The 23645-nt window shown below is 40.0% G+C and overlaps 1 protein-coding gene across 1 annotated transcript; it reads left to right on the top strand.

Annotated features, from left to right (window-relative positions):
• On the top strand, window positions 1-23002 carry TAMM41 (TAM41 mitochondrial translocator assembly and maintenance homolog; the record flags this gene model as incomplete). The annotated part of the gene is made up of 8 exons (XM_080625641.1): window positions 1-138; window positions 1468-1647; window positions 3399-3491; window positions 8022-8172; window positions 10317-10466; window positions 12671-12832; window positions 14811-14873; window positions 22868-23002. 8 exons carry the CDS (start codon window positions 1-3, stop codon window positions 22942-22944), a joined length of 1014 nt encoding a protein of 337 aa, XP_080481767.1. The 3' UTR covers window positions 22945-23002.
• Window positions 23003-23645: the final 643 nt, after the last annotated feature.

The following is a 23645-nucleotide window of genomic DNA, read 5'->3' as shown; positions in this document are numbered from 1 at the left end:
ATGGCGCTGCCGGCGCTGTCGAGCTCGGGGGTGAAGTTCCGGCGGGTCCTGGCGCACTTCCCTCAAGAGCTCAGCCTGGCCTTCGCGTACGGGTCCGGGGTGTTCCGGCAGGCGGGGGACTCGGCCGGGCCCGGCGAGGTGAGCGCGGCGGCCTCCCCCGGGCCGGCCCCATGGCTCTCCCCAAGCCCCGGGTGTGTGGCGGGGGCAGGTGGGAGGACCCCCACGCTTCCGTGACGGGCGGGAGGGGCGGCGCAGTGCGTTACCGGGAGCCAGCTCTGGCCCTGAAGTGGCGGCGGGACCTCCAGGCCCCTCACCGGGGGCGGCAGCGGGGCGGGAGAATCGGCCCGCGCTGGGGCGGAGCGGCGGACCCGCAGAGCGCCCAGTTGTGTGTGTGGTTCAGGGCCCTCCAGCCCTGTGTCTGCCAGCGTGGGCCAGCTCACTGCGGGTTACAGCGAGTTACAGCTTGTCTTGGCTGCTGGGCACCGCCCGCGGATAGCCAGCGAAACACGCTGCCACGGTTAAGGGGCATTCTTGGCGCTGCCTCAGCGTTTGGGGTCGGGTTGCTTGGAAGTAGTGATTTTATGTTATTTTCTTATGTGACCTTTTAAAAATCGTTAATCAGCAGCATTGCTCATTATAGCTGCCTCTTAAGCAACTCCCCGCAGATGTGGTTTTAAATGTGTCTGATTTTCCTTTCTGAAAAGAGGAAAACAGATGATAATATCAGAGCTCTAACGGCATCTAATCCTCCCACGAAAGAATGTGTTGGGGTAAAGTAGCAGACTGTCTTTTTAGTAGTATTAACTGATGAGCTGAGGTGATGCCTGGCATCAGTAAACCAGAGAGAGAGGTAGGACTAATGAATGTGAAGCACTGTCACTCTTAAATATTACTGTTTTGCAGGCATATGTCATAAACTTCCATCTGCGCCGTCTGTAGGAGTCTGTGTGGACTGATTCTTTCAGAAGGGCAGTGCATGTCTTGTACCTTACAAGCCTTTGGAGCTTGGATTGTTTTATCGACAAAGGAAATGAATGTACCTGAAGTGTGGTTTCTTGCTGCCAGCCCTCGAATGCCTTTACCCACCCGCATCTCCCTGTTCACAGCCTTGTATATTAGCAAAAGTCCTGTTTGTTGGCAGCCTAAGCTGTTACGCTGAGCTGGGAACTGGGATGATGCAGATCCCATCACCTGTTCTCTTGTTTTGAAGGGTTGAAGGTTGGTCACTTGAGCAGGAGAACAGGAAAATTTTGGGCCGTCACTGCTATGCTGGTTAGAAAACATGTAACTTCATTAGAACTTTAACCTGTATCTGACATTAATGCTTGTGGTTTGGATTTATTACATTTTTACTCAAGTGAAAAGTAATTAGCTGGACGTTCGATACTATGTATATCTTAGATCAATATGGTTAATACTGGTTGCTTCCTGACACGTAAACCTCACCACTTCTCTCCTTATCCACAGAACAACATGCTGGACTTTGTGTTTGCTGTTGATGATGCTGTGACGTGGCATATGATGAACTTAACAAAGAACAGGAGTCATTATTCCTTCCTAAAAGTTTTGGGGCCAAAACAGATAAACAGTGTGCAGAACTATGGAGCAGGGATTTACTACAATACGTTAGTGCCATGTGATGGTAGGGTAAGTACAAGTAGTTTGAGTAAGTGAAGTCAAATGTTTCTGTGTGAAATATTGAAATGATGAGCTTAAAGCAGATTTCTGTGCAGGAAGTGAATCTTGTGGATTGTAACTGATCCTTAACTCATTGTATCTACAATATTTATGTCTCAAAACCTTCACAAACAGCATATTAATTAAAAAGCAAACAGAGCAGCTTCTTTTGCACTTTAAAAATGTGAGCAATGTTTGTATTTTCAAGCTAGAGCACTACAGAAAATGGATTTATATTCCTTATTGCTTGCTGTCTGGCAGCTTTGGTGGTTGTAAAGTGTATTGTGGGGAAACAGGGCCTTAATTTTAGCAGTTGGGTATGTAATAATTGCCAAGTGGATTCTTACTGTTTGACATAAAATGAAAGTATTTATCATTGCAAGTTGAAATTTACATACGTGTTTAATGGCTCAGATCCTGACCTATGACGCTTGGGTATGATTAATAATTCTGGGTAAGTAGTACTTGTCCAGCAAGTCCTACTGCTGCATCTACGTGTAGACTGTGTTTGGTAAGGAGGAGTGCAGATGGGAGTCAGAAGAGGGATACGCTGCATCTGTCAATCTTAGTGTTGTTTCTGAGTAACTTTTGTTTTGTGGTAACAAACTGTATATAGGGAAAGCAAGTTCTTTTAAGACAGATGGGAAATTAAACGAAATGAAGGACAGGCATGGAAAAATGCCATGTGAGCAATATATACCTAATAGAAGTTTCTCAGGACATGCATGGTTGCAATAATGTTGGATATATGTCAGAATTCTTCCTAGAATGTTGGAGAGTTAGATGAAATAGTCTTTTACATACTTGCTATTTTGGTTAAAGGCATCTGTATGAGGCAAGAATTTGGGATTTAAACCTTATTCATTTGGTGTAAAAAGGGATTTTAGTTTTAAGAACCAGTGATCTTTGCTATGAAATTCTGTTCTTGGCTCTTTATGCCCTTAATCATACGGTAATGACTTGTCATATCTCTATCTATGAACCTCTTTTATCCAGAAATTCTGAAGCTGGCTACCTTGGTGTGGTGATAATATTTGGAAACACAAATTGGTAACAAACTGTTGAAAGTTCATCTTTTTCCAGTTACATAAAATAAGCTACAAAATCACAATTCGTTTTCTGACATCAAAGAGCAAGAGAGAACTCCCTGCTACACACTGCACACACACCCCCTCCCCCCCCCCCAACAGCACACAGAAACGTGTAGGGGTTTTGCTTCTTTTAGGTCTCTGACAAACTGTTTCTTGAGAGCTTTCAATATCATAAAGGATACTGTGGATTATTCCAACTATCATGTCATTTAGCTGGTAGAAAACTGATTGTAACCTTTCCAAAATCTTTTCATAAACAGTTGTGTCTTAATGATCAGATCTGTTCTGTTTCAATGTCTGTCTAGACTAGGTTTTTTTGGGATTCGAAGTCTTTTGCTCTAGTGATTGATTCTGGAGTGACTTTATTGTAACTTTGATTGTAGAAAGGATCTAAAGAGTTTTGTGCATTCCACTTGCTTTTTTCCCCCATAAGTTTGCGTGTACATAGCACTTTTTTATCTCCTGTGTTCATAAAACCTTAAAAAATGATTTCGTGTTGTGCATCCAGGTTTTTTTGGAGGTGTGTGTTTCTTAGAATTAATGATAGTTCCAGCAAGTAAGTATCATGTACTGAAAATGTTGCAGGTATATGGTTTTCTCAAAAGCCTTTATTTTCCTTTTTTTTTCCAGATAATAAAATATGGTGTAATTAGCACTGATACCCTGATTGATGATTTACTCCACTGGAAAACCCTCTACGTGGCTGGACGCCTACAGAAGCCGGTAACTGTCGGTCTGTTCAGTTATCTGCCTTGAAATGCAGGAAATCACAGGGCTGGAAAATTATCAGTTGTAGTTTTAACTATATCTGTTAAGGATCTGTGCATCAGCACTGAACAAATAATCTGCCCTGATTTAGGAGTCTAGGCCTAGAGGGATAATCTCTCAGAAAGGAAGTGAAATGTTGTCCTTAATGATATTCTGTGTTCTGTGGAAAAAAAACAAACCCAAAGGTAATCACAGTTTTCTGCCTGTAGTAAAGCTCGAATAACTGGACTATATTAACTCAAAGTCCCTTTAATGTTTAATGTCATATTTACCTTTTATAACAAATTACAGGAGTCAGAAAATTTAACCAGAGTAATGGAAATCTTTAAAGATGAAAGCTGCTTTGCTGTTCGGGTTACTGTCTAGTTAAGTGTGAAAGGGTCTGTAACTGATCGAACCATGTGTTAAACATGTTGGTTTTTCTGCATGTTTGTGTCAAAAAATGAGGCCTCTGCTTTTCATGAGAGCATGACTCATTGTGCTTTCAGTAGATGGCAGCAGTGCTAAGCCCTTCTTCAGAGGGGAAGGGGGGAAGGAGAACTCTGTTCAAGTCTTAGAACAGAAGTTAATTAATGCTTTTAACTTAATATTTGAGGTGAAAGTTTGAATAGATTGTCTCAGCACTACTGGCTTTTCTGTGTCTCTGGAGACCTATTACAGCATGATACAAGTTAGAACAGCTGTTATCTTTATAAAGCATGAAACTTAATACATTGAGAAAAATAACTGAAGGAAGAATTCTGAATTTCACATTAACAGTGAGTAGTGAATATTTATTTTCAGTGTAATTGCATTTTTCTGCTGCCTTGCTTTATTTTAGGCTTTTTCATCTTCTTCATACATATAAATTGTACTTTGTATCTTTTGATTAAGTTCAGTGGGAGTATGTACTTGCATGAGAAGGCAGAATTAGGTATTTTGTTTGGTGGCTAACAAGACAGCAGAGATATATTTGTGCATATTTAATAGATAAAAGAAGAAATCTGTCCAAATTATTTTTCTAATGCTCGGGGGAGTTTGCATTCAATAAAGACTACAGGACTTACAGAAGTGCTCTGAAAGATTACTTGGTGAATGGTTAAACTGCCTCGTCCTGTAGAAGCTATAAAATCACTAACTGGGATTTTGAATGTTACACCATATTGGCCAAAAATGACCAAATAATTTGTTTAGCTCTGTGGTATGGATGTCAAATATCTGCTGGTTTTGGCTTTGCAACTGATTTGATGTTTTGATATATATGTGTTATAAGTGGTAGTGATAGCAAGCTTGCTTTACCTCCTTAAAAATATACAATAAGCCTCTTTTAGAGGGATCACGGGGTTAGGTTTGTTTTCTGCCACACTATAATCTGTGACATACCATTTACCGTTTGTGCCAGTTCTAGGCACAGTTGACTGAAGCCACATTAATATTGTTTAACAGTTTGTTTGGGAACTTCCTCCTCACTCTCATATAATGGAGGAAGAGCTCAGTGCCTTTCTGGTGTTCCATTACAAAGCTGTCACTCTGAGTGAAAGCTATCCAAGATATTCTAGCACATGAGCTAAAACATTTGTTCTGGATTGAAAATCTTGGTTTAATTTTCACTGGAGGTTTTGTTTCTGTTATAAACTGGTTGCCTCCACCAAGTAATCTTTCCAGAATGTTTGGCAGAATAGATGGAGTTTGGAATTGCCACTTGGAAATGCTGACTTTTCTTCCCAGGCTTCTTTGTTTGTGTTAGAAGTTTATTGGCTTTTCATCCTGTATGAAATTTCTAATGCTGATTAGCTAAATTCCCATTTACCTCTACTGAAGAACTGAATAAACTTAGGCTGTAATTTCATCATAACTGATAGGTTTCCTTGGCGGAGAAGCTGCCATACCTAAAAAGTAAAATAAATAAGCACAAGTGACATATAATTCCTTTTCAGAGGAAGAAGATTTTAAAAAGCATATGAAGTATTACTGAATCTTTTGTTCAACGTAGAGTGTAACAATGGCTTTAGTGTAAGCAGCTGTATTTACTGTTGTCTTGGAGCAACTGTGAAGAGAAGGAAGTGTTTAATACATTGAAGTGAACTGTGAAAGAGAGGAGTATGAATGGTGTATAGAAATGTCTTGTATTATTTTAGAGAGCTCGTGGGAGGTTTAGTTTTTTTATATCTTAGAATTCCCACGGAGGAGTGGCAGAGCACAGTTTTGTTTACAGAATTTTTCCATTGTCCAAAACTGTGAAAACATCTTTTGAAAGAGAATGGAAAAATCCTGTTGTGATATTTAGCAGCGTGGATGTGGCTAAGTGGCGAACTGCAGTAGTGCTTTCAGCATCTTTTATTATTCCATAATGATACTGGGTTTGTGTATTTTGTTTGTCTGTGAGTATCTTTGCGCATGTCTGCAGTTTCTTGTCTATGAATTTTGGAGCAGTGAAGGTAGAACATTTCCATCTTTAAACTGCCAGTTTACTTCACTAAGGCAAGTCTGCACCCTTCCATGAGGAGGAATAGCATCTCTGCTGAGTTTCACCTTTGGAAAAGCCTGTAACTGTGCTGGTTTAAAAATAGTCTGTACCTTGCTGTTATTTCCAGGGCTAGCCTAAGGTATAAGTAGTGTGGGGGCCTGCTTGGGGTGTCACAGGCTTCTCTCTCTTGTCTTTCCTTGGAGTTTTCTTGTGGCAGCAAGTTAGGAAAGTACTTGTAAGTGAATTAGGTGATGAGATTTTAACTATTAGTGTATCTTCTTGACCAGTGTGTTTTGTTTGTTGGGACTTACTTGAGCAAGTCTGTATGCATTGAGTGAACTCCTCCCATGGTTTTCAAGGAAATAAAATTTATTCAGGGCAGATGAATCTGTTCTATTTTAATGTGTTTGATCATTGTCTTCATTCTAATGCTAAAAACCACAAAATAATTTGCAGGAGAAGTTAGGAAGAGTTCTGAAATGTTTGCTTACCCAGTGATCTGTGTTTTTAAAGTGAAAAACAAGGGAAAACATCCTTCAGAAATCCACCTGGGATTCTGGTGAATCCAGAATCTCATACAGATTTGTATGAGATTCCAGACTCTCATACAGATTTGATGTTAGGCAAACCTGTGCAGGACGATTGGGACAAGCAGCCTGTATACTGTTGCATTCACCATCACATCAAAATGAGATATTGTTTTAGTTTTATCCCTCTTAAAATACTTCACCATAATTTGAAAGTCTGCTCTGAATACCGTATTGGCCAGCCATGGCGTTGCATTGTCAATGTGCTTTCTGCCAGAGGAGTTTTGTGTAGCCAGTATGTCTGATTCTCATACTTCCTTCATTGAGTCTGGGTTAGTTGGGTTTTGTTTGTGGGTTTTTTGTTGTGTGGTTGGGTTTTTTATTTTTTCTTCATTAACAAAGCATATACATTCATAAAGGAAAATATTTACTTGAAGGGATACCTTAGCTGTTTCAGGTTATATGTGAGGGCAAAGCTTCATGTAATACTGCAACTAACTTGTGTATGAATGGGCCTTGGGGGAGGAAAAGCACATTGGATATGTTTGTTAATAACTGCCAGTGGGTTTGCATTTTAAGATATTCTAGAGTAAACAAATGTTAAGCTGCCCTTTATAAGCAAGACAGTATTGCTCAACCAGAACATTGAAAGAGACAGGAACTCACAACAAGGAGGTATTCTTTGGGAGAGTTGTTTCAGAAAGAGCACAATTAGCCATCTTGTAAACCAGGCTGACTTCATCTGTCTAATGTTCTATAATAATGTGTTTCTATATTCAGTTCTTATTGAAGACCTGTTTTTTATTTAGGTGTATTTCCATATCCCAGGTGACTGGATTCTGTAGTTGGTCTTGGAACAGTTTGTATGTTTCCTGAATACAAACTTTTCCTTGTGGCACATAAACACTCAACTGCAGTGATCTTCGTGTATCTGTGAAGTTTCCATTGAGTTCACATTCTGCTCATGCAAAGTGCAAAATAAAGAAATAAAGCTTTGCTGCTTTTGGGAGAACAACTAATGTCTGAGAAACTACTTAAAGCGTACAATAGAAGAGTCCTCTGTTAGAAAAAAAAACAGAATAAAGATGAATGGGAAAACTTCCCTGTTCTTCTGCTATTCTGTTCTCTTTCAGTGTGATAGTGGTCTTTTCCTTATTGCATAATCACATATGAATTATTTCTGTCAATACATTCATGTTTACTGTTCTGATTAATCTTAAATTTAGGAATATGAAGAGGTGAATAGCTCTTTAGGGATTTGTTAGTGGCTGTTGCTTATAGCAGCCCTTTGTAAAAACAGCCTTTTGTAGCAGGCTGCTGAACTGTTTAGATGTTCATCTCTCTCCCACTGTGTAAACACATGGGAACACTATTATTTATTGTACCAAAATAACAGGATCTAATCTTAAATAAATTCCTGACTTATTTTCATGATGGATTGAATAACATTTCTAGGCCCATTTTCAGTAGCACTTCCCTGAAGTCTTGCTTCCAATCACTCTGCTTTTTCAGGTGAAAATCCTGACACAGAATGAGAATAGCAAGCTACAAGCTGCTCTTGTGAGCAATCTGAAGAGTGCAGTCACAGCAGCCTTTCTCATGTTACCAGAAAGCTTCTCAGAAGAAGACCTCTATATGCAGATTGCAGGACTCTCCTATACTGGTTAGTATATGGTGTCTGATGTCGCTGAAAAGAAAAGCTGTAGTTGGAGCTGTCGTAACACAGTAGGAATTCTAATACATAGTAAGTCATCTGCCCTCTTGCTTTGGGCCTACACTCTTGCATGCTTCAACAACTGTATTTTAATGCTGTGTTTCATAACAGCTTGGTAAGACTCATTGTGCTGATTCATAGAACGCAGGTATAGGTCAATAAGCAAAACCTTATACCTGCTTGATTTATGAACAGCTAAGTATGGGTGATGGAAAAGGGTGGAAAATAATTTTTTTGATGTTTCAAAACCTTGGAAAAAAAGTCTTTCCACTCTCAGTGTAATGTTGATTCGTCTGATAGTCTGACCCATACTTTGTTATCTCTTACTTCCTGAATGTGTTGTGTTTAAGGTTCTTTAGTAAACTTGAACAGGGGAAGTTCAGGTTCGATATGAGGAAGAAGTTCTTTACTGTGAGGGTGGTGAGGCACTGGAATGGGTTGCCCAAGGAAGTTGTGAATGCTCCATCCCTGGCAGTCCAGGCTGGACAGAGCTTTGGGTGACATGGTCTAGTGTGAGGTGTCCTTGCCTATGATTTTAATGTCCTTTCCAACCCAAAGCATTCTGTCATCCTATGATCCAGATTATGATCCTTCAATGTACATTTAACACTCACCTCCTCATTCGTTTTTGTTCCCTTTTTTTTTCCTGTAAGAGAATTCTCTCATTTTGATGTGAGATCCTTATGAATTTCTAAGGGGAAAAAAAAGTAAGACATTACTCCATGTGACTCTTTAATACAACACTTTATTGTGCTGACAGTGGGCTGGCTAAAGGTTGCTAACTGGGGATGTTTGGAACAGGGCTGCATACCTGCCTGCCTGAAACCTGTCCAGGAATGTCATTAGATTCTTGGTGAGCACTGCTGACCAAGATACACTTTGTTTTGTATATCCTACCAAAACCATGGGAGATCAGTTACCATGCTGTAAGCTGAAATTGGCTCTTCTGTGTGAACAAAGCTAAAGCAATAATTCTCAGTGGGGAATGTTCAAGAAAAAGACTGTTGATAACATGTTTGTGGATGATTTTTTTTGCTGCCATTTTGGTTAAGTCTTTCAGAGGCTGTACTAGTAGGCAAAACTAATTTTATGGGTTACTTTAATCTGTCTCCTTGGAAACTGCTGAAGAGAGTTGTTCATGCTTTAGTTTGGAAAATGTTTATCCTTTTATTTTTGTATGTGTTTTTGAGAGCAGCGAGTCAGTACTGCTTCTACGGGAAGTGTTTGTTTTGTGGCTTGGCATAAATTGAAATAAACTCAGTGATGTAGCAAGTTGCCACCTTGCAACAACATGTATCTCCTGCATGTGGGAAGTGGGAAAATGAATTGATTCAGGATTTTGTTTGTTCGTATGTGCTGCACGGAGCCTCTGACTCCTGGTTGGTAACCCTGGAAGCTACCAGGGTAGCACCCAATGGAAGTAGATGAATGCTCTATCACAGACTGTCTTTTTAACTTACTCTCTTTGAAACTTTTCAGTCATTTATCATAAAAGAAAGTGTAAAGGTCAGTAACTGGTGTTAAAAGGAGTTGCTTTTTGAAACTAATAACTGAATAGTAGGGTGAAAAGTTGATGAGGAAGAGGAAAAGATGATACTGTGATCTCTCCGTGACACCATTAGCTGTAGTCCAGGTACTGCCCTTGAAGTGCAGAGGCAATGCAAATTACTTTCTTTCAATATTGGAAAATAGAAGGTTATTTGTTTCTGGATACAAAGGCTTTGGGCTGATCAATTTGTATATTAATCTGTTGAAACTGATGCATGGTTCAAATACAATTACTACCTCTTTCAAGGCTGAACTTGACAGGTAGCTTTTTCTTTTGTCGACCAAGGGGTAATGTGGACACATGGGTTGATGATGGTAGAGCATACAAGAGGCCACATAACAATTTTGAGTCTTATTTTCTGTGCTTGAAGGTATTTGAATAGTATTTTTTGGCTGTTATAAGGTGAGCCTTGTAGTGGATTATATAGGTAGAATTGGAGAATAAAGGTTTAGACAACAGCTTTTTACTGTGTTTGTTTCTCTTGTATTCTTTTTGAGTTTCCATTGTTTCCTAATGAATTAACTGTTTCTCTTGTCTTGACTAGGTGATTTCAGAATGATAGTAGGAGAAGACAGATCGAAAGTGCAGAACATAGTGGAACCTAATGTTCCCCATTTTCAGAAGCTGTACAGTAACATACTACAGGACTGCCCTCAAGTGGTATACAAGCACCATCTGGGAAGACTAGAGGCAAGTGTTCTTCAGAACATTTTTAAAACAAGCAAGTGGAAGTGCTTTATCACATTGACAGAAGGCAGGAATTCTATTGTACACTAAGGAGAGCAGTTGTAGTCACTGTACTTGCTGTTTGTTATGTTTCTGTTTAGTTAATTCTGCAACCAGAAGACTTGCCTTAAATACCAGTCTCTGCATATGTGGTAACTACTGTTCATTTTGTTTGAGTATGGGCATAGAACTAGAGCCCTAGCAAGGGAATGAGAGAAGATCATTTTAAAATGTGTGCTCTAATGACTACCATATGAAAACACCAGTCTAGGAAGTGCTGAATAAACATATGGATTGTGTTAAAAAGATCAGGGTGTAACTTGGAGGTGCAACTTCTTAGAGCTGCAATCAAAAACTGCATCTGACAAAAAAAAACCTAGAGCGCTAGCTATGAAGATCAGTTGACTAAACCCAGATGAAATTCTGGCGTTATCCTCAAGTACCCATACTAAACCATTTTTTCCCTAGTTTTTGGGAAACAGGTATCCAAAATTACCAGTATCTTGAATTCCACCTTTCTGGCATAATGTGTGTGATTGCAATTAGGGGAGAGATGCTACATTCAGGGGCTCAGTAGCAGTTTTTCCTCTTGCAGTATTCATGTCTGTGTGTGGATATTCAAGTGTGATATGCATTTCAACATGAAGTTACAGGTAACATGGGTTGTCTTATGGATATGGTATCTCTTTGTCCTCAAGCTACCTTGGTCATTATCTCCCAGATGTCTCGTTTTAGGATGTCTTTGTTAGGAACTGAAGTTCAGATAGAAGCAAGCTTGAGTACAGTAAACAATTTTACTGCAGTGCTTTGGAGTACAGCGTAGGCGAATCTATTATACTGCAGCTGTCTCCATGTTTTCTTATCAATGTGCTTTTGAACAGTTCAGTGGCAGAAGTATCTAAATGACTTTTGAAAAGAGTCAGTAATGCTTTGTCAAAGGAAATGGCTAGTTAGATTAATACTCCCTGTTGTGTTACCTTTAAACAAATCCTGGTAGCGTACTACTGATAAGTTGTTGAATAATAAATCTGGCCATAATTCCATAGTAGTCATCGAAGCTGTTGATTAAATGCCATCACTTTACTGTTGATTTTGAGCAAAGTGCTTTAATACGTTATTCCTTGCACCTTGGTTTATTGTTGGCAGTTATCCCCCGTCTGAATAGGATAACTGCTATCAGGAGTGCTGTTTAATACAGAACAGAAACCCCTTCTCCAAGTACACATTCTCAGAGTTACAGAGAAAATTCTTTCTTAAAAGATTCCTCAGAAACAATTGAAGGCAGACACTAGCTCTTACAGTTCTGGTTCAGGCGTGGATTCCTCCCACATAATGTTAAGAGCCTGCTCATTGTCGGCTCCCTCTGTAGTCAGTGGGTGATTCATCTGGATATCATTTTCTCCTCATTGACTAAAGGGAGTGTATAGGACAGCTAGACTCCTGTCTGATGTCTCCATGAACTGTCTAAAACATTGTGTGGGAGGAATTGAGCTCCTCATGTTTTCCTTCAGTTTTGGAGAGAGCTGCTCCATTATGCATTTTTCAGTATTTGTGCTTACCTTGTGTATAAACGTGTACAGGCCTGCATGCTGGTATCCTTGTGTTCAAAACAGGGTCACTGTATTTCTGACTTCGATTGGAAAATGTGGAACGAGTGTTTCCTTCACATTATAAAAACCAGATGTGGTTTGAGTTTAAAGCAGAGAAAATGTTTTTCAAACTAAACTTGAAGTGTGTGTGTGCAGTTTGATTATATTCAGGCAGAAGAAGCTGAGCTAAGTGGTCTTTTGGGAGCTTTGTTTTTCTCATTGTAGTGCACTTATACTTCCCGAGGAAACTGGATAGAGCAGAAATGATACAGTTTCAATGAAAAGTTGCTTGCAGAGGCAGCAAGATCATATGTGTACGTTAGTCTTCCCTGGATAAAAATGAACATCTTTGCAGCGAGTTAGCTTTTCAGGTTCAGAAGTGGGATACTGCATTTCCCAGTGCTTGGGAAGTTTTCATTAGCATTGTCAGTGACTCCTAAAAGTGAAATGGATCATCTTCTTTGAGATGTTTATCAGAGGTCAGAGATAGTCAACAGACTTTTCTGACTTCTTTGAGAAAGTGAATTTGCTTTATTAACACTGGATGTTTCTACTGTCTTATTTTTTCATATTGTTCAGATAGATAAAAGTCCAGAAGGTCAATTTGCACAACTGATGTCTTTGCCAAGGACTCTGCAACAAAACATAACTTCTCTAGTAGACCCTCCTGGGAAAAACAGAGATGTGGAAGAAATTCTGTTGCAAGTTGCCCATGACCCTGACTGTGGATTTGTGGTGCACCAAGGTAGGTCTAAATCAGTGCCTATAATCTCCTTTAAGACATGGCAGATTTACAGTTCTATTGTATATTTTCTGCTGAAAGAGTAGCAAATAGCATTCCTACTGATACAGAATGGTATGTTTTGGTTTAGTCCTGAAAGAAGTAGCCTTTGGGTATTAGTGTGGCCTCCTTAGACCACGACAACCATCCAACTCTATTTGGGATGTTTACATCTTTAGGATTTTATTGGCTGGCATAACTTCATCTAAATACTAAGCTATATATATATCCTACCAGTCATACATTGCAATGCTACATGCATTTTCTGGCTTGCTGACATTCCCCTTCCCAGTCATCATAGTTAGCCCAGCTCTGGCAGAGAGCTGAAGCTTTGAAGAAAAATATTGAGGTGTTTCTCACCATCACAATCTCTCTGAGGCTAGATTATACTGTACAAGCAAGTTAAAGCTAAAGCTGCAAACATCAGTGTTTTATTATACTGAATTAAAAATGGAAACATTCAGTACCTGAAGAGTCCTTGACATCCTTCAAGTTCTTTAACTTGACACATCTTAGTTCCAGGTGGACAATTTTGCAGGCTCCTTGGGCACAGGAAAATTTCCCTGGCTGCTGGAGAACTACTAGACACTAGCCAACTCCTGAGGGAGCTCCTGAGCGTTGTGGTGCTCCACTGAGAGTAAGGATGACTGCACCTTGACATCAAGGTGTCCACCTTCTCTCATGTTAGTCTATGGCAGCTTCTGTGCTGCTATGGCTGGACTGCAGCAGTAATGTGGTAATAGCTGAACCTGGGAGCAGGAGTTGCAGTGTTGTGAGCTGCAGATAGTTTTAGAGCTCTGAGTTGTCCATCCTGAGAGAACTCTTCTTGCAGCTGTGTTTTGCTGGGGTATTGCAGGCATGGCTGTGACTGTATCCATGCAGTTTATACTCCTAAGAGAAAAAATCAAACCCCTCTTTGACTTTTATGTCCAAAAGATTTTCCTAATTCAAGAATCTAGATAAAAGACAGGACAAGCCATTTGGTAATCCTACAAGGCAAAGTTGATTACTCAAGCTGAATTGCATTGTCCCTAAGTATTTTACTAGCTCAACATGATTTGTCTCCTTTCCTTCCCTACCCCCCAAATTATTTTTTTGGTGGCATATTGTAATTCCTTTTGTTAATGGATTTCCTGAAGTTTTGTTCTTCATTATAGAAGTAGATTTGAAGGAATTAATATTGGAAATTATAGTCTACATTCTGGTTAATGCAGAATAACTTTCAGTTTGGAAGGCTAACTCTGGGGCTGCCTGCATTTTTACATTTCTAAGTCTGTAGTAGTGTACAGTTTTTGTCCTAATTTTGTTCTGCACGTGGCAGTCTGCTTTACAGATGTGTTCGAATAGATAAAACCTAATACTTTTTAAAAAAGGTCTGATGTTTTATATACTATTCCATTAATACTTAAGAACTGCTGGACAATGAGAACTGAGTGTCCCACAGTGCAAAGTGCTAAACCAGCCTTATCTCCAAAGCAGATAACTGAAACCAGCCAGCCAAACACTGCACAATACAGGCATCTCTGCTTGATCAGAGGAGTGCAAAATGCCAATTTCACACTGAAGTAAAAAATGGGTAGAATTGGTTCTGCTCTAGAAAGTCAATATGCCAGCAGTTAGATGAAACAATTCTGGATGCTTTGTGACTAATCATTTTGGTAGAGAAATAGTGGGAACACTAAATAAATTCATTTAATTCCTACAGGTTATCTGGTTTAGTATTGATTTAGGGCTTTTCCTGTATGTTATACTTAAAAAAGCTTAAAGAATATTTTCGATTAGTATGACAAAGCAGAACAGTTTAAGTGTATGTTTTTCTTTCAGGCTGGATTTATTGAATAAGTGGAAAAATGTTTTAACTTTATTTGCATATGTTGGAGGATAAAAAAATCCCCACAAAACTATGAAGATGGGTAACATCTGTGTGCTTTTCTGTCTGCAGGCATTTCAAGAATTGTGAGATCTTCCAGTGTAGTGCAGACTGCTAAAACCGTACTAACAGCTGGTAAGAACAAGTGTGATTTCCATCAACATAGGCCCTCTGATTTCACAGAGTAAAAATCATAAGGCCTCAAGACTGTCTGGCTGCAAGAATTTAGAGAATAAACTTTTTGAGTGTCTAATTGAAAGCCCCTGGAAAATAAAGGTAATGTTTAAAGCAGAAGCTTTATATAACTACTGAGAAATCGTAAAATGCCAAAAGGAATTGGAGTCTATATGACCCTTAAACAAAACCGTCCAACAACCCCAAAGTAGCAAAAAACCAACTTCTAACTTCAGTTTCATTTTATATGTGGGCCAGAATTGGCTGATGTGCACTACTTTCTGCTCTGTTGGTATTAAAAAATGGAAACAAAATACTTCATAATTCACTCTGGCTTTCTATGTGGGAGTAGATCCCTAAATGATCAGTGCATGGTATCAGTGTGTTACGTAGTCTATAAGATTATTTCATCATAAAATAAAGGAGGGAATGAGTTTTGAGGGAGGGAACTTTGATAGGACCTGATGTTTTTGTCAGGCTTGGAAGACAGGTCTGTATTTGAAGACCTCAGGTATTTGAATACTATACTTGGCGAGCATTGGATATTACTGTAACTCTCATACCTCACAATTACTCACTTCAGAAAAAAGACTTGAATATTATAAAGTCAATGAGAGAGAAGGTTAGAAGGGAAAGAAGACTTGCTTGTGTAGAAACTAGGAAATGGGAAACTAGGGATGCTTTTCAGCTATCCAGGTCTTCTGAACTAAATGAAAGTTACTGCCAATTGCATAGCTGGAGCTTCATCACTTTTTCTGAGTTCTGGAATATATCTAATTTTAAGGGGACCTGATTTTTACATTTTAAAAAGCTGAAAGCACTGCAGCTCCATTTGAAAGAAGGACTTGAGACCTGAGCCTTCATTTTCTTAAAGCTCTGATCAGGAGCTAGTCTAAATCCCTGTAAAGTGAAAACTCCTTGCATGAAGCTACTCAAATAATTTTCCGAACTCATTCATACCTATTCCTAATTCTTCCACAAAAGCAATTGTATACAAATGATACCATTGCTGGTTTTAAAAGCAGCTGTATAGTTTTCTACTGAACAATCCTTAAACCAGAGTTCTACAGCTGCTATTCCCTTCCTGTTTAGTATTAAAGTTGGTTGCTCCATGTTATACTTCCTACCTCCTTGTAAAGAAACAAATTGCAGTATTCAGGACTGTTAGTGATCTGCTGAGTAAAATACGCAGGAACAATTGTACTTTTTATGTGATTCTGTTAATAGTGTAGTTCCAGATTAAAACTTTGTTTGGTAGCTGGAGGAGACTGAGGACTTAACTCCACCTGAGAAAACAATTGTTTGTTTTATATGAGTTAGGCATATTGCAGGTATTAGTTTCTAATAGTAAGGTTTCCAGCCAAATAGGTGACATTTTTCTTCCAGGATTTGTTGTCAAAATTACCAGCTAGTGGTCAAGACTTCTTGTATCATAACATGACTCTTGTAGAAATGCCGGCTTGTAACCTATCTGTTTCTAAATCCATGGTGAGTAGATTTTGTAGAGTGAAATAATTGGAGGGGAGGGTCAAAGACAAAGCTGTCATAGAATCCCAGATGGGTTTGTGCTAGAAGGGACCTTAAAGCTCATCCAGTTCCAATCCTCTGCCATGGGCAGGGACACCTTCCACTAGAGCAGGTTGCTCCAAGCCCCTGTGTCCAACCTGGCCTTGAACACTGCCAGGGATGGGGCAGCCACAGCTTCTCCGGGCACCCTGTGCCAGCGCCTCAGCACCCTCACAGGGAAGAATAATTATCGTGTTGAATTTGGTGCTTGTAGAAGTCAGGAGTCTGACTGACCCATATAGCCAAGCAGGTTGTGTGTAACTGCAAGAGTATGGATAAAAACACATAAGCTTTGTCAGATTCTTTATGCTTCCCTCTGTCCCGATAAACAGAAAATCACCTCTGAGATTTGTTAGCTCCTTTTGTGTGTCACAGAGTAAATCACATCCTATATCATTACTAGGACTTTGGGGGGCTTAAATGCATCTTTTAGTAGGACTTGCAATTTTCATCATGTTTTCTGCTTTGTGCATCTGAAAGTAGGTATTTGTGAAATGCCTTTTCTTGCCTTAAAAGTCTTAACTGCTTTTTGATTCACATGTAGTGGTGCTTTTTTTTTTTCCTTTAAAACAAACTCTAGTCGTCCTCTAACCAGCCAGCTACATAGAGTAACACAGGCTAAACCCATGTCTTTCCTAGTAGTGCATTTTTTGCAGTTTGATGCTGGTAGAGCAAAGTGATTGTGATCCTTTGCCTCAACTACGAGCCAAATTTGAGCAAGGATGCCTGGGAGAGGTGTTCTTTTACTTTTAGCATAATTTAGCTTTGTTTATTTTAACTGTGTTTATGCACTTCTGCAAGTATCTGGCCAAAACCATTAGCAGCAGAATTCAGGATTGATCTTTTGGGGTTACTCTCAGATCATGTGCTGAGGGAAATGATTTGGGAAAGGACCATTTCTGCCATTTCCTAAGCTCCGGATGTCGTTTAATGAACGCAGAGCTTGCCTGTAGGGATCACCTTCCTGAGCCACCCTGGCTGGAGAAAGGGAGTCCTGCAGCTTCAGATGGCCGGGAGTGTCTGAGACATGTGCGCTGCACCCAGGGTGAGCATTCCCTCCCCTGCTAGTGCAGGAACAGCCCTGCTTCCCACCAGGCGTGTGTGCAGGCCTCGCTAGAGCTGCCCCTGCTTCACTTGCTGGAGGTGGATGGAAGCACAGGAATGGTACTTTTATGATCAAAATCTCTACATTGTAGTGCACATCAAGGTAGAAATGAAATTTAACTGACCAGGCACGTGACCTCAACGTTTATCAGGTGTGTGTTGGTGTGATCGTCCCTGGGATAGAGGAGAGATGGGTTTCCGTGGGGTTAGGGCTTGGTAGAAGCTTTTTGCATGTTGTTTGTAGGGATTTTTTTAATGTTTCTCTCCAAACTGATTGAGTTTATGTTAATTCTCACTGTATCTTCTGGTGATGTTTTCTCCCCATCTCATTTTCCTAATGTAAAGCTTGGTCACTAGAGGGCAGGCATTAATGCTGAGCACCTCGCTTTGCCATTTCCTGGGGCTCTGATCAGTTCCTATTCATATAGATACACATGTACAGAGACAAAACATTGTGGTTCCTGCACTGAAAGTATTTGATTGACTCATGCAAGGAATGTGTTTTGTAGGAAAGTGTTGAATTTTAAATGTAATCCCTCAGGATGCTGCATTCCTTTCTTCAGTCTTTAACCAACTCTTGTCTAATGTTCTGTTCCCCTAAGACTTGTTTTCACAGTTTCTAATAGAGACTTTAGGAAGAGTATTATGGCTCTTTCTGTGCTGCTGTAAAGAATAGTTGCTAAAATAAGAGAATTATGAAAGATATTCATGAAATGAGTGGCTCCACTAAATAAGCTCTATTTTTTCTTGCTATTCCTAGTAACTGTACAAATGCTTTTGTCCTGCGTCTGCTTTCAAAAGAATTAGTTCTTACTGCATGGTCATCATTCTTTTTGAAATTTAGTGCGGGACACAAAATGATTTCCTTGGCTGATTGTTTTATCAGCAGCGAGAAGTGCAATGCTTACTCTCTGGTTGTAGCATGATCGTCCAATGTACAGCCTGTTAGTAAATGAAATGTTAAATGGGAAGTACTCATTGCTGAGATGGCATGCTGTGTATTAACATCGCTGGCAAGGAGCACAAGCAAAATGAAGAATTTCAGCCCATTTAGGAGACCTTTTTTCGGCTTTCTCTGCCAGTGTGGTTTTAGAGTTGAGCTCAAGCTCTGTGTTTTTGTTTGTTGTTAAATGCCCTATTTAGTTTTTGAAAATGTGCCTATGCAGCTCTTCGAGCCTGTGGTGGGATTGCCTCTCTGTTTCCCATTAGGCATGGCACCATCACTTGATTTATTTTCCCACATAGCCAGAGTCTGCGCGGTCTTTGGGAACTAACTCTGAAGTTCTTATATTTAGCTCCTCTGAAGGAGACGTTGAATGTCTTTAGCTTAGATTTCTTCTTTGTATCTTCCTAGAGGAGTGCTGCAGCCTTGAAAATTACTTCTAAATAAGATACTATGCATTAAAGCATCAGTTGAAGCAATTGTTCAGGATGCTGTTAAGTTAGAACAAATGCTTGTAGCTGCTCTGAATAACACTTGTTTACTTAGAATTGGGATGTTAATATACTGTGTCTTTAAGGAATTTTTTTGAACTATAAGGAGCAGTTTTACATACCAAATACTCTGTAGATTTGGGATAGCTGCTGTCTTCATCATCTCCCAGAGCAGATACTGCATACCAATGCACTGTAAATGTTTAAGAGGTTTGCATGTGCATGAAACACTAACAGCATATAACTGTTTGCCTCCACATGGCAGTTCTTCAGCAGTATATGCATTAGTTTTTCTTTTCAAAAGGAAATATAGAATATCACAGCCAGGCATATCTGTTGGGAAACTGTGGGGGACTTATAGCCAGATTAATGTCTTACAACACTGACACTTCCAAAAAACTGAACATGGATCATTAAGTAAAACCAGATACAACTGCTGTTTACTCTGAAATGCTGTGGTCTTGATTCCATGTGCATTAGGTCTTTGTTCTGCAGCATATAGTGGAAAAATCTAAAGGGGGGGTGGAACCACCAAGTCATAGATTCATAGCTGAAGTAGAAAGACATTTTCATGTGGTCCAACTGCTTCAGATGCTGAGGCTGCGCCATAATTGCAACCATTAACTTTTACTACAGATGTGACTCATCACCCTGAGGGCTGCTTTAAGAAACCAGCTGTATGTATAAACCTGTATTTTGCTTTGTAGCCTGATGTGCTAGGGCAGAAATGTAAGCATTTATTACATAAGGCTCTGGTGGGTGGAGTTGAGGCGAGTGCTCCCTGCAGGGGGAAAATATGGAGGAGAAAAACCTCTTTATGTGGAGCTGCTGCAAGAGGCAGGGTAAGTTGGCAAGGCGGTAGAACAAGCTGACTTGCAGGCTGCAGTGCCAGCACAGTTAATTACAGTCCTGCAGGGCTGTATCAGCTGTCTCACTGTTGATTTGCCACATGCTATACTGCGCTTCCAGAAGTACACTGGCTTCGTTGGAACAGCAGAACATTGGTTCTGGCAGAGCAGCTCCAGCATGTGAGGGGCTGTATCCTGCCAGGATAGTACCTGGGAGACTGGACGGTAATTTCCAAAGCTGTACACTTATGTAGTTTTAACTTTGGAGATTGGAACCACTTGTCTCATTTGTGTGCTCTGCCTGAGCTCGGTCTGGCCTTATTCTGCAACTGGAATTCTTGTACTGTGTGCAGTTTTAATGCAGATACGTAAGGTGCTTCAACATTTACATGATTAGTTACTTGTTAGTTGAGATGCAGTAAAGAAAAGTCCATTGTGAGTTCATTAGTGTGCTTGCTTTTAGCAAAAAACTATTAAATATAGGAAAGTTCGAGCTTACATATGGGATGCACATGTTGAAAAGTATATGTACGGATGATTCCTTACAAAAAGTACAGTTGAGTTTGTTTAAATTGCAATTAGAGACAGAAGTGCAAAACTGATTATGTACAGCATATTTGTTACGATAGGCTTTTTGCTATCCATCATGTTCCATCAGAAATGGAGCATGCACTTCTCCTTTTTGCTGCATACTCATTTGACTTCTTGTGACTCTAGACTGCTGATGCTGAATGCATCTTTCACTGAAAATATTTAGTGTTAAACTGATTACTTTCTAAGGTCTTTTCAAAAGCAAATATTAGCATACCCTTTCCCCTTCCCCACCCAATAAAATGTCCAGTGCAGCAGATGGCTAAACATGGGTCAGAAGATCTTCCCTTGTGGTGTCAGACTGTGATTTTTGGCTGAATCGTTTTTCTGCACTTTTAGCAAGTTTTGTCAGGCAAACCGTGTTCTATTAAATATAAGAAAGATTGCAGTAAGTATAACAAAGCGTACTTCTTAGGCTGTGCATGTAAGTGTCAAAATGACAGCTGTTTGTGCAGCATTAAAAACTTGCCTTTTCAGTTTTGTGTTTGTAAGGGTGTGATTAGACTGCTGTAATCTGGGAAGTCACTCTGGGGTTTTGTTCTGGGGTGATTTTTTTCATCAAAAAAATCTGGAAGGAGGAAAACTAAGTAGCTGCCCTGGTTAGGATGTCCGAGCCCTGCTGAAATGCCACGACTAACAGCATTTGAAGTTTCCAAATACTAAATGCCTAAACCCAGCAAAAGGCTCCATCTTTTTTTACTCTGTCTGTAAGAGAAGGCTCATCTCTGGTAGAACTTAAGACAGTGTTTAAGGGTAGACTATTAAAAATTGTGTAGGAATCGTCCTCAGTTCCTTTCTATCTACAGCTTGTAAAAGCCTGGGGGCAATGACTGCAGCAAGATCCTTCTCTAGCTTTACGGAAACTGAGAAATGCCTTCCTTCGTTGTAAGCCTAGCGTAACAGTGTGGTATTCACCAGAGCTCCCTACTTGTGGGCTGCTGCAGGGTGGTGCTAGAGCATGGCAGCTCTTCTGGCTTTGCATGAGGTTTATTGTAAACAAGTGACAGGCAGGTTAGTTCGATGCAAAAGTGGTCCAGGCAACATCCATGTGGCAGGGTATTCATACTGGTATCCATGGTGTATTTCTGATACTGGCAGTGTTGCCAAATAACAGTTGTTCGTCATCATCTTGTTATTTTTGGCTCTTTCAGTTCACCTGTGTATATGCCTTATTAATCTAGTTTTCCATACCCATCTTCATTTCAATATTATTTAATTTTACCTAGGGACACAGATGTCCTTTTGTTACACAAGTCAGGCAGTTTTGTTCTCTTACAGATGTGCTGCTATTCTCGGTTACAAAATGGTAGCTGCCATTAGTTAGGATGAGGCAATAACATAATCTTCAAGGAGGTTACAATGTACTTCACAACTCATTGAAACAACTTGATTTCCACCTCAACAGTCAGCAGCACATATCCTGTGAAAAAACTCAATTTTTTTTTTAACTCGCAAGCCTTTGCATAGCGATGCTCTGGGTTGGTACATTTAATCAAGATGAGCATCAGCAGGATGCTTCTCAAATCTGTGTAGAATTGCTCTGCAAGAAGGCAATCAAGTGCCTGCTGTATAGCATCAATCAAGGCTAACTGAAACCTGGTTACCAGAAGTTGTCAAAGTAGGATTTGGAAGTATAAACCTTGTTGTGTACCAGTCATGAGGAGTTTGCTTGTGTTGCTTGAAAAGACTCTTCGTTTGTCTTGGTTCACCCTTCTCTCTCCTTCCCATTTATCCCTTCAGTAACAGTTTGGCTGCACAGCTTTAGCATAGCTGTGGTTCTTGATTAGGCCTCATCTAATCTACAGAATCTGGTGGTGGGCTTCTGGCTTAAGAGCCAAAATGCTTCAACAGCTAGGTGGTTCTCACAGACGTGGCCAGCTGATTAACTGCACACCTAACAGCTTGCATTTCCCTGGATAGTCCTGCTTAGCTCCTGCAGTGGAATATAGTCTTGTCAGGTTGCTGGTGTCCATTACCAGGCGAGAGTACAGCCTGACAACCTATCTAGCAGTAGGTCAGAAAGGACTTGGAAAGCATCACATACTGGTTTGGTGAGGGTCTGCAGCAGACAGAGGTGGTTTAAAACCCTGCCTATATTTAGCACGTAAGAGTTTTACCATCACTCTCTACATTTGTTATACCTTGGTCATTGTCTGTACAACAGGCTTGTATGCACCATCGTCAGGCCTTCAGAATGAACCCACCCTCCTTTGCATGCCTTGATACTATAAAAACTATTTTTCTGTGCCATTATTCAGTGTTATGAATGTGACAAGAAGCTTATTTCCATGTCTGCCTGATGGATTAGGCTCTCATTCTTCTAGGAAATAATGTAGTAAGAACCTTATTTTTGGCAATCTTATTGCAATCTGATTACAATCTTACGTCTCCTTTTTGTGTTCTGTTTTTTAGGAGTAAAGAAATCCATAACGTACAGTATGAAGAAATTATATAAAATGACAAAGGGATGGTTAAGGAAGACATCTTGAGTCTTGACATACTGTGTATGGGTAAATAAATGGTACTTTTTCACTAAATACTTTGCAGATGTTGCTTTGCCTATTTGAGAAGATGAAGGTGTATTTAAGAAGTCTGTTTGAATAATTTACATGCTCAATTTTACTAGTGAAAGAGCACTTTTGTTAGTGGGGGAAGGTTCCATGGTGATAGGGCAAAGGAATTATACTCTGTAAATACTGCAATGAATTTTCCTGTACACTATAGCTTGGATTTTCAGAAATCAGGTTGTACTTATGAATTAAAACCCAAAGCCACTCCTTTTCGATGCATTGCTAGCTTTATTTTCCAAGGTACCCTCGGGCTCTTTCAAAATATTCACTGTCCCAGGTTGTAGTTCTGCCAGGGAGGTGTGGAGCTGGAGTCCATTGAGTTGTAAGTAGATACGAAACTGGCCTCTTAAAACACATTTCTTCACATACAGGTTCACTGTTAGGATTCTTCTGAGGATGTTTACTGGGTGCTTCTGAAGGGTGGACCTGAAGGCAGGGTTGTCTCAGATGTGTGACATGCTGAATCTAAAACCCCCTGATCATGACTTTCAGTGTGAGAAAGACTGTTTGAAATGAGAGGCTTGTCACGTATCAGATCCTTTCGTTAAAATTGGATGTTCCTTTCATGAGACTGAGAGGACAACTGCCCAATTCATGGCTAAGCATTGCCAGAAATGTCC

This window comes from Psittacula echo (assembly GCF_963264785.1).
Source record: "Psittacula echo genome assembly, chromosome: 9".
Classification (NCBI taxonomy): Eukaryota; Metazoa; Chordata; class Aves; order Psittaciformes; family Psittacidae; genus Psittacula; species Psittacula echo.
This window is presented reverse-complemented; position numbering and strand designations above follow the sequence as displayed.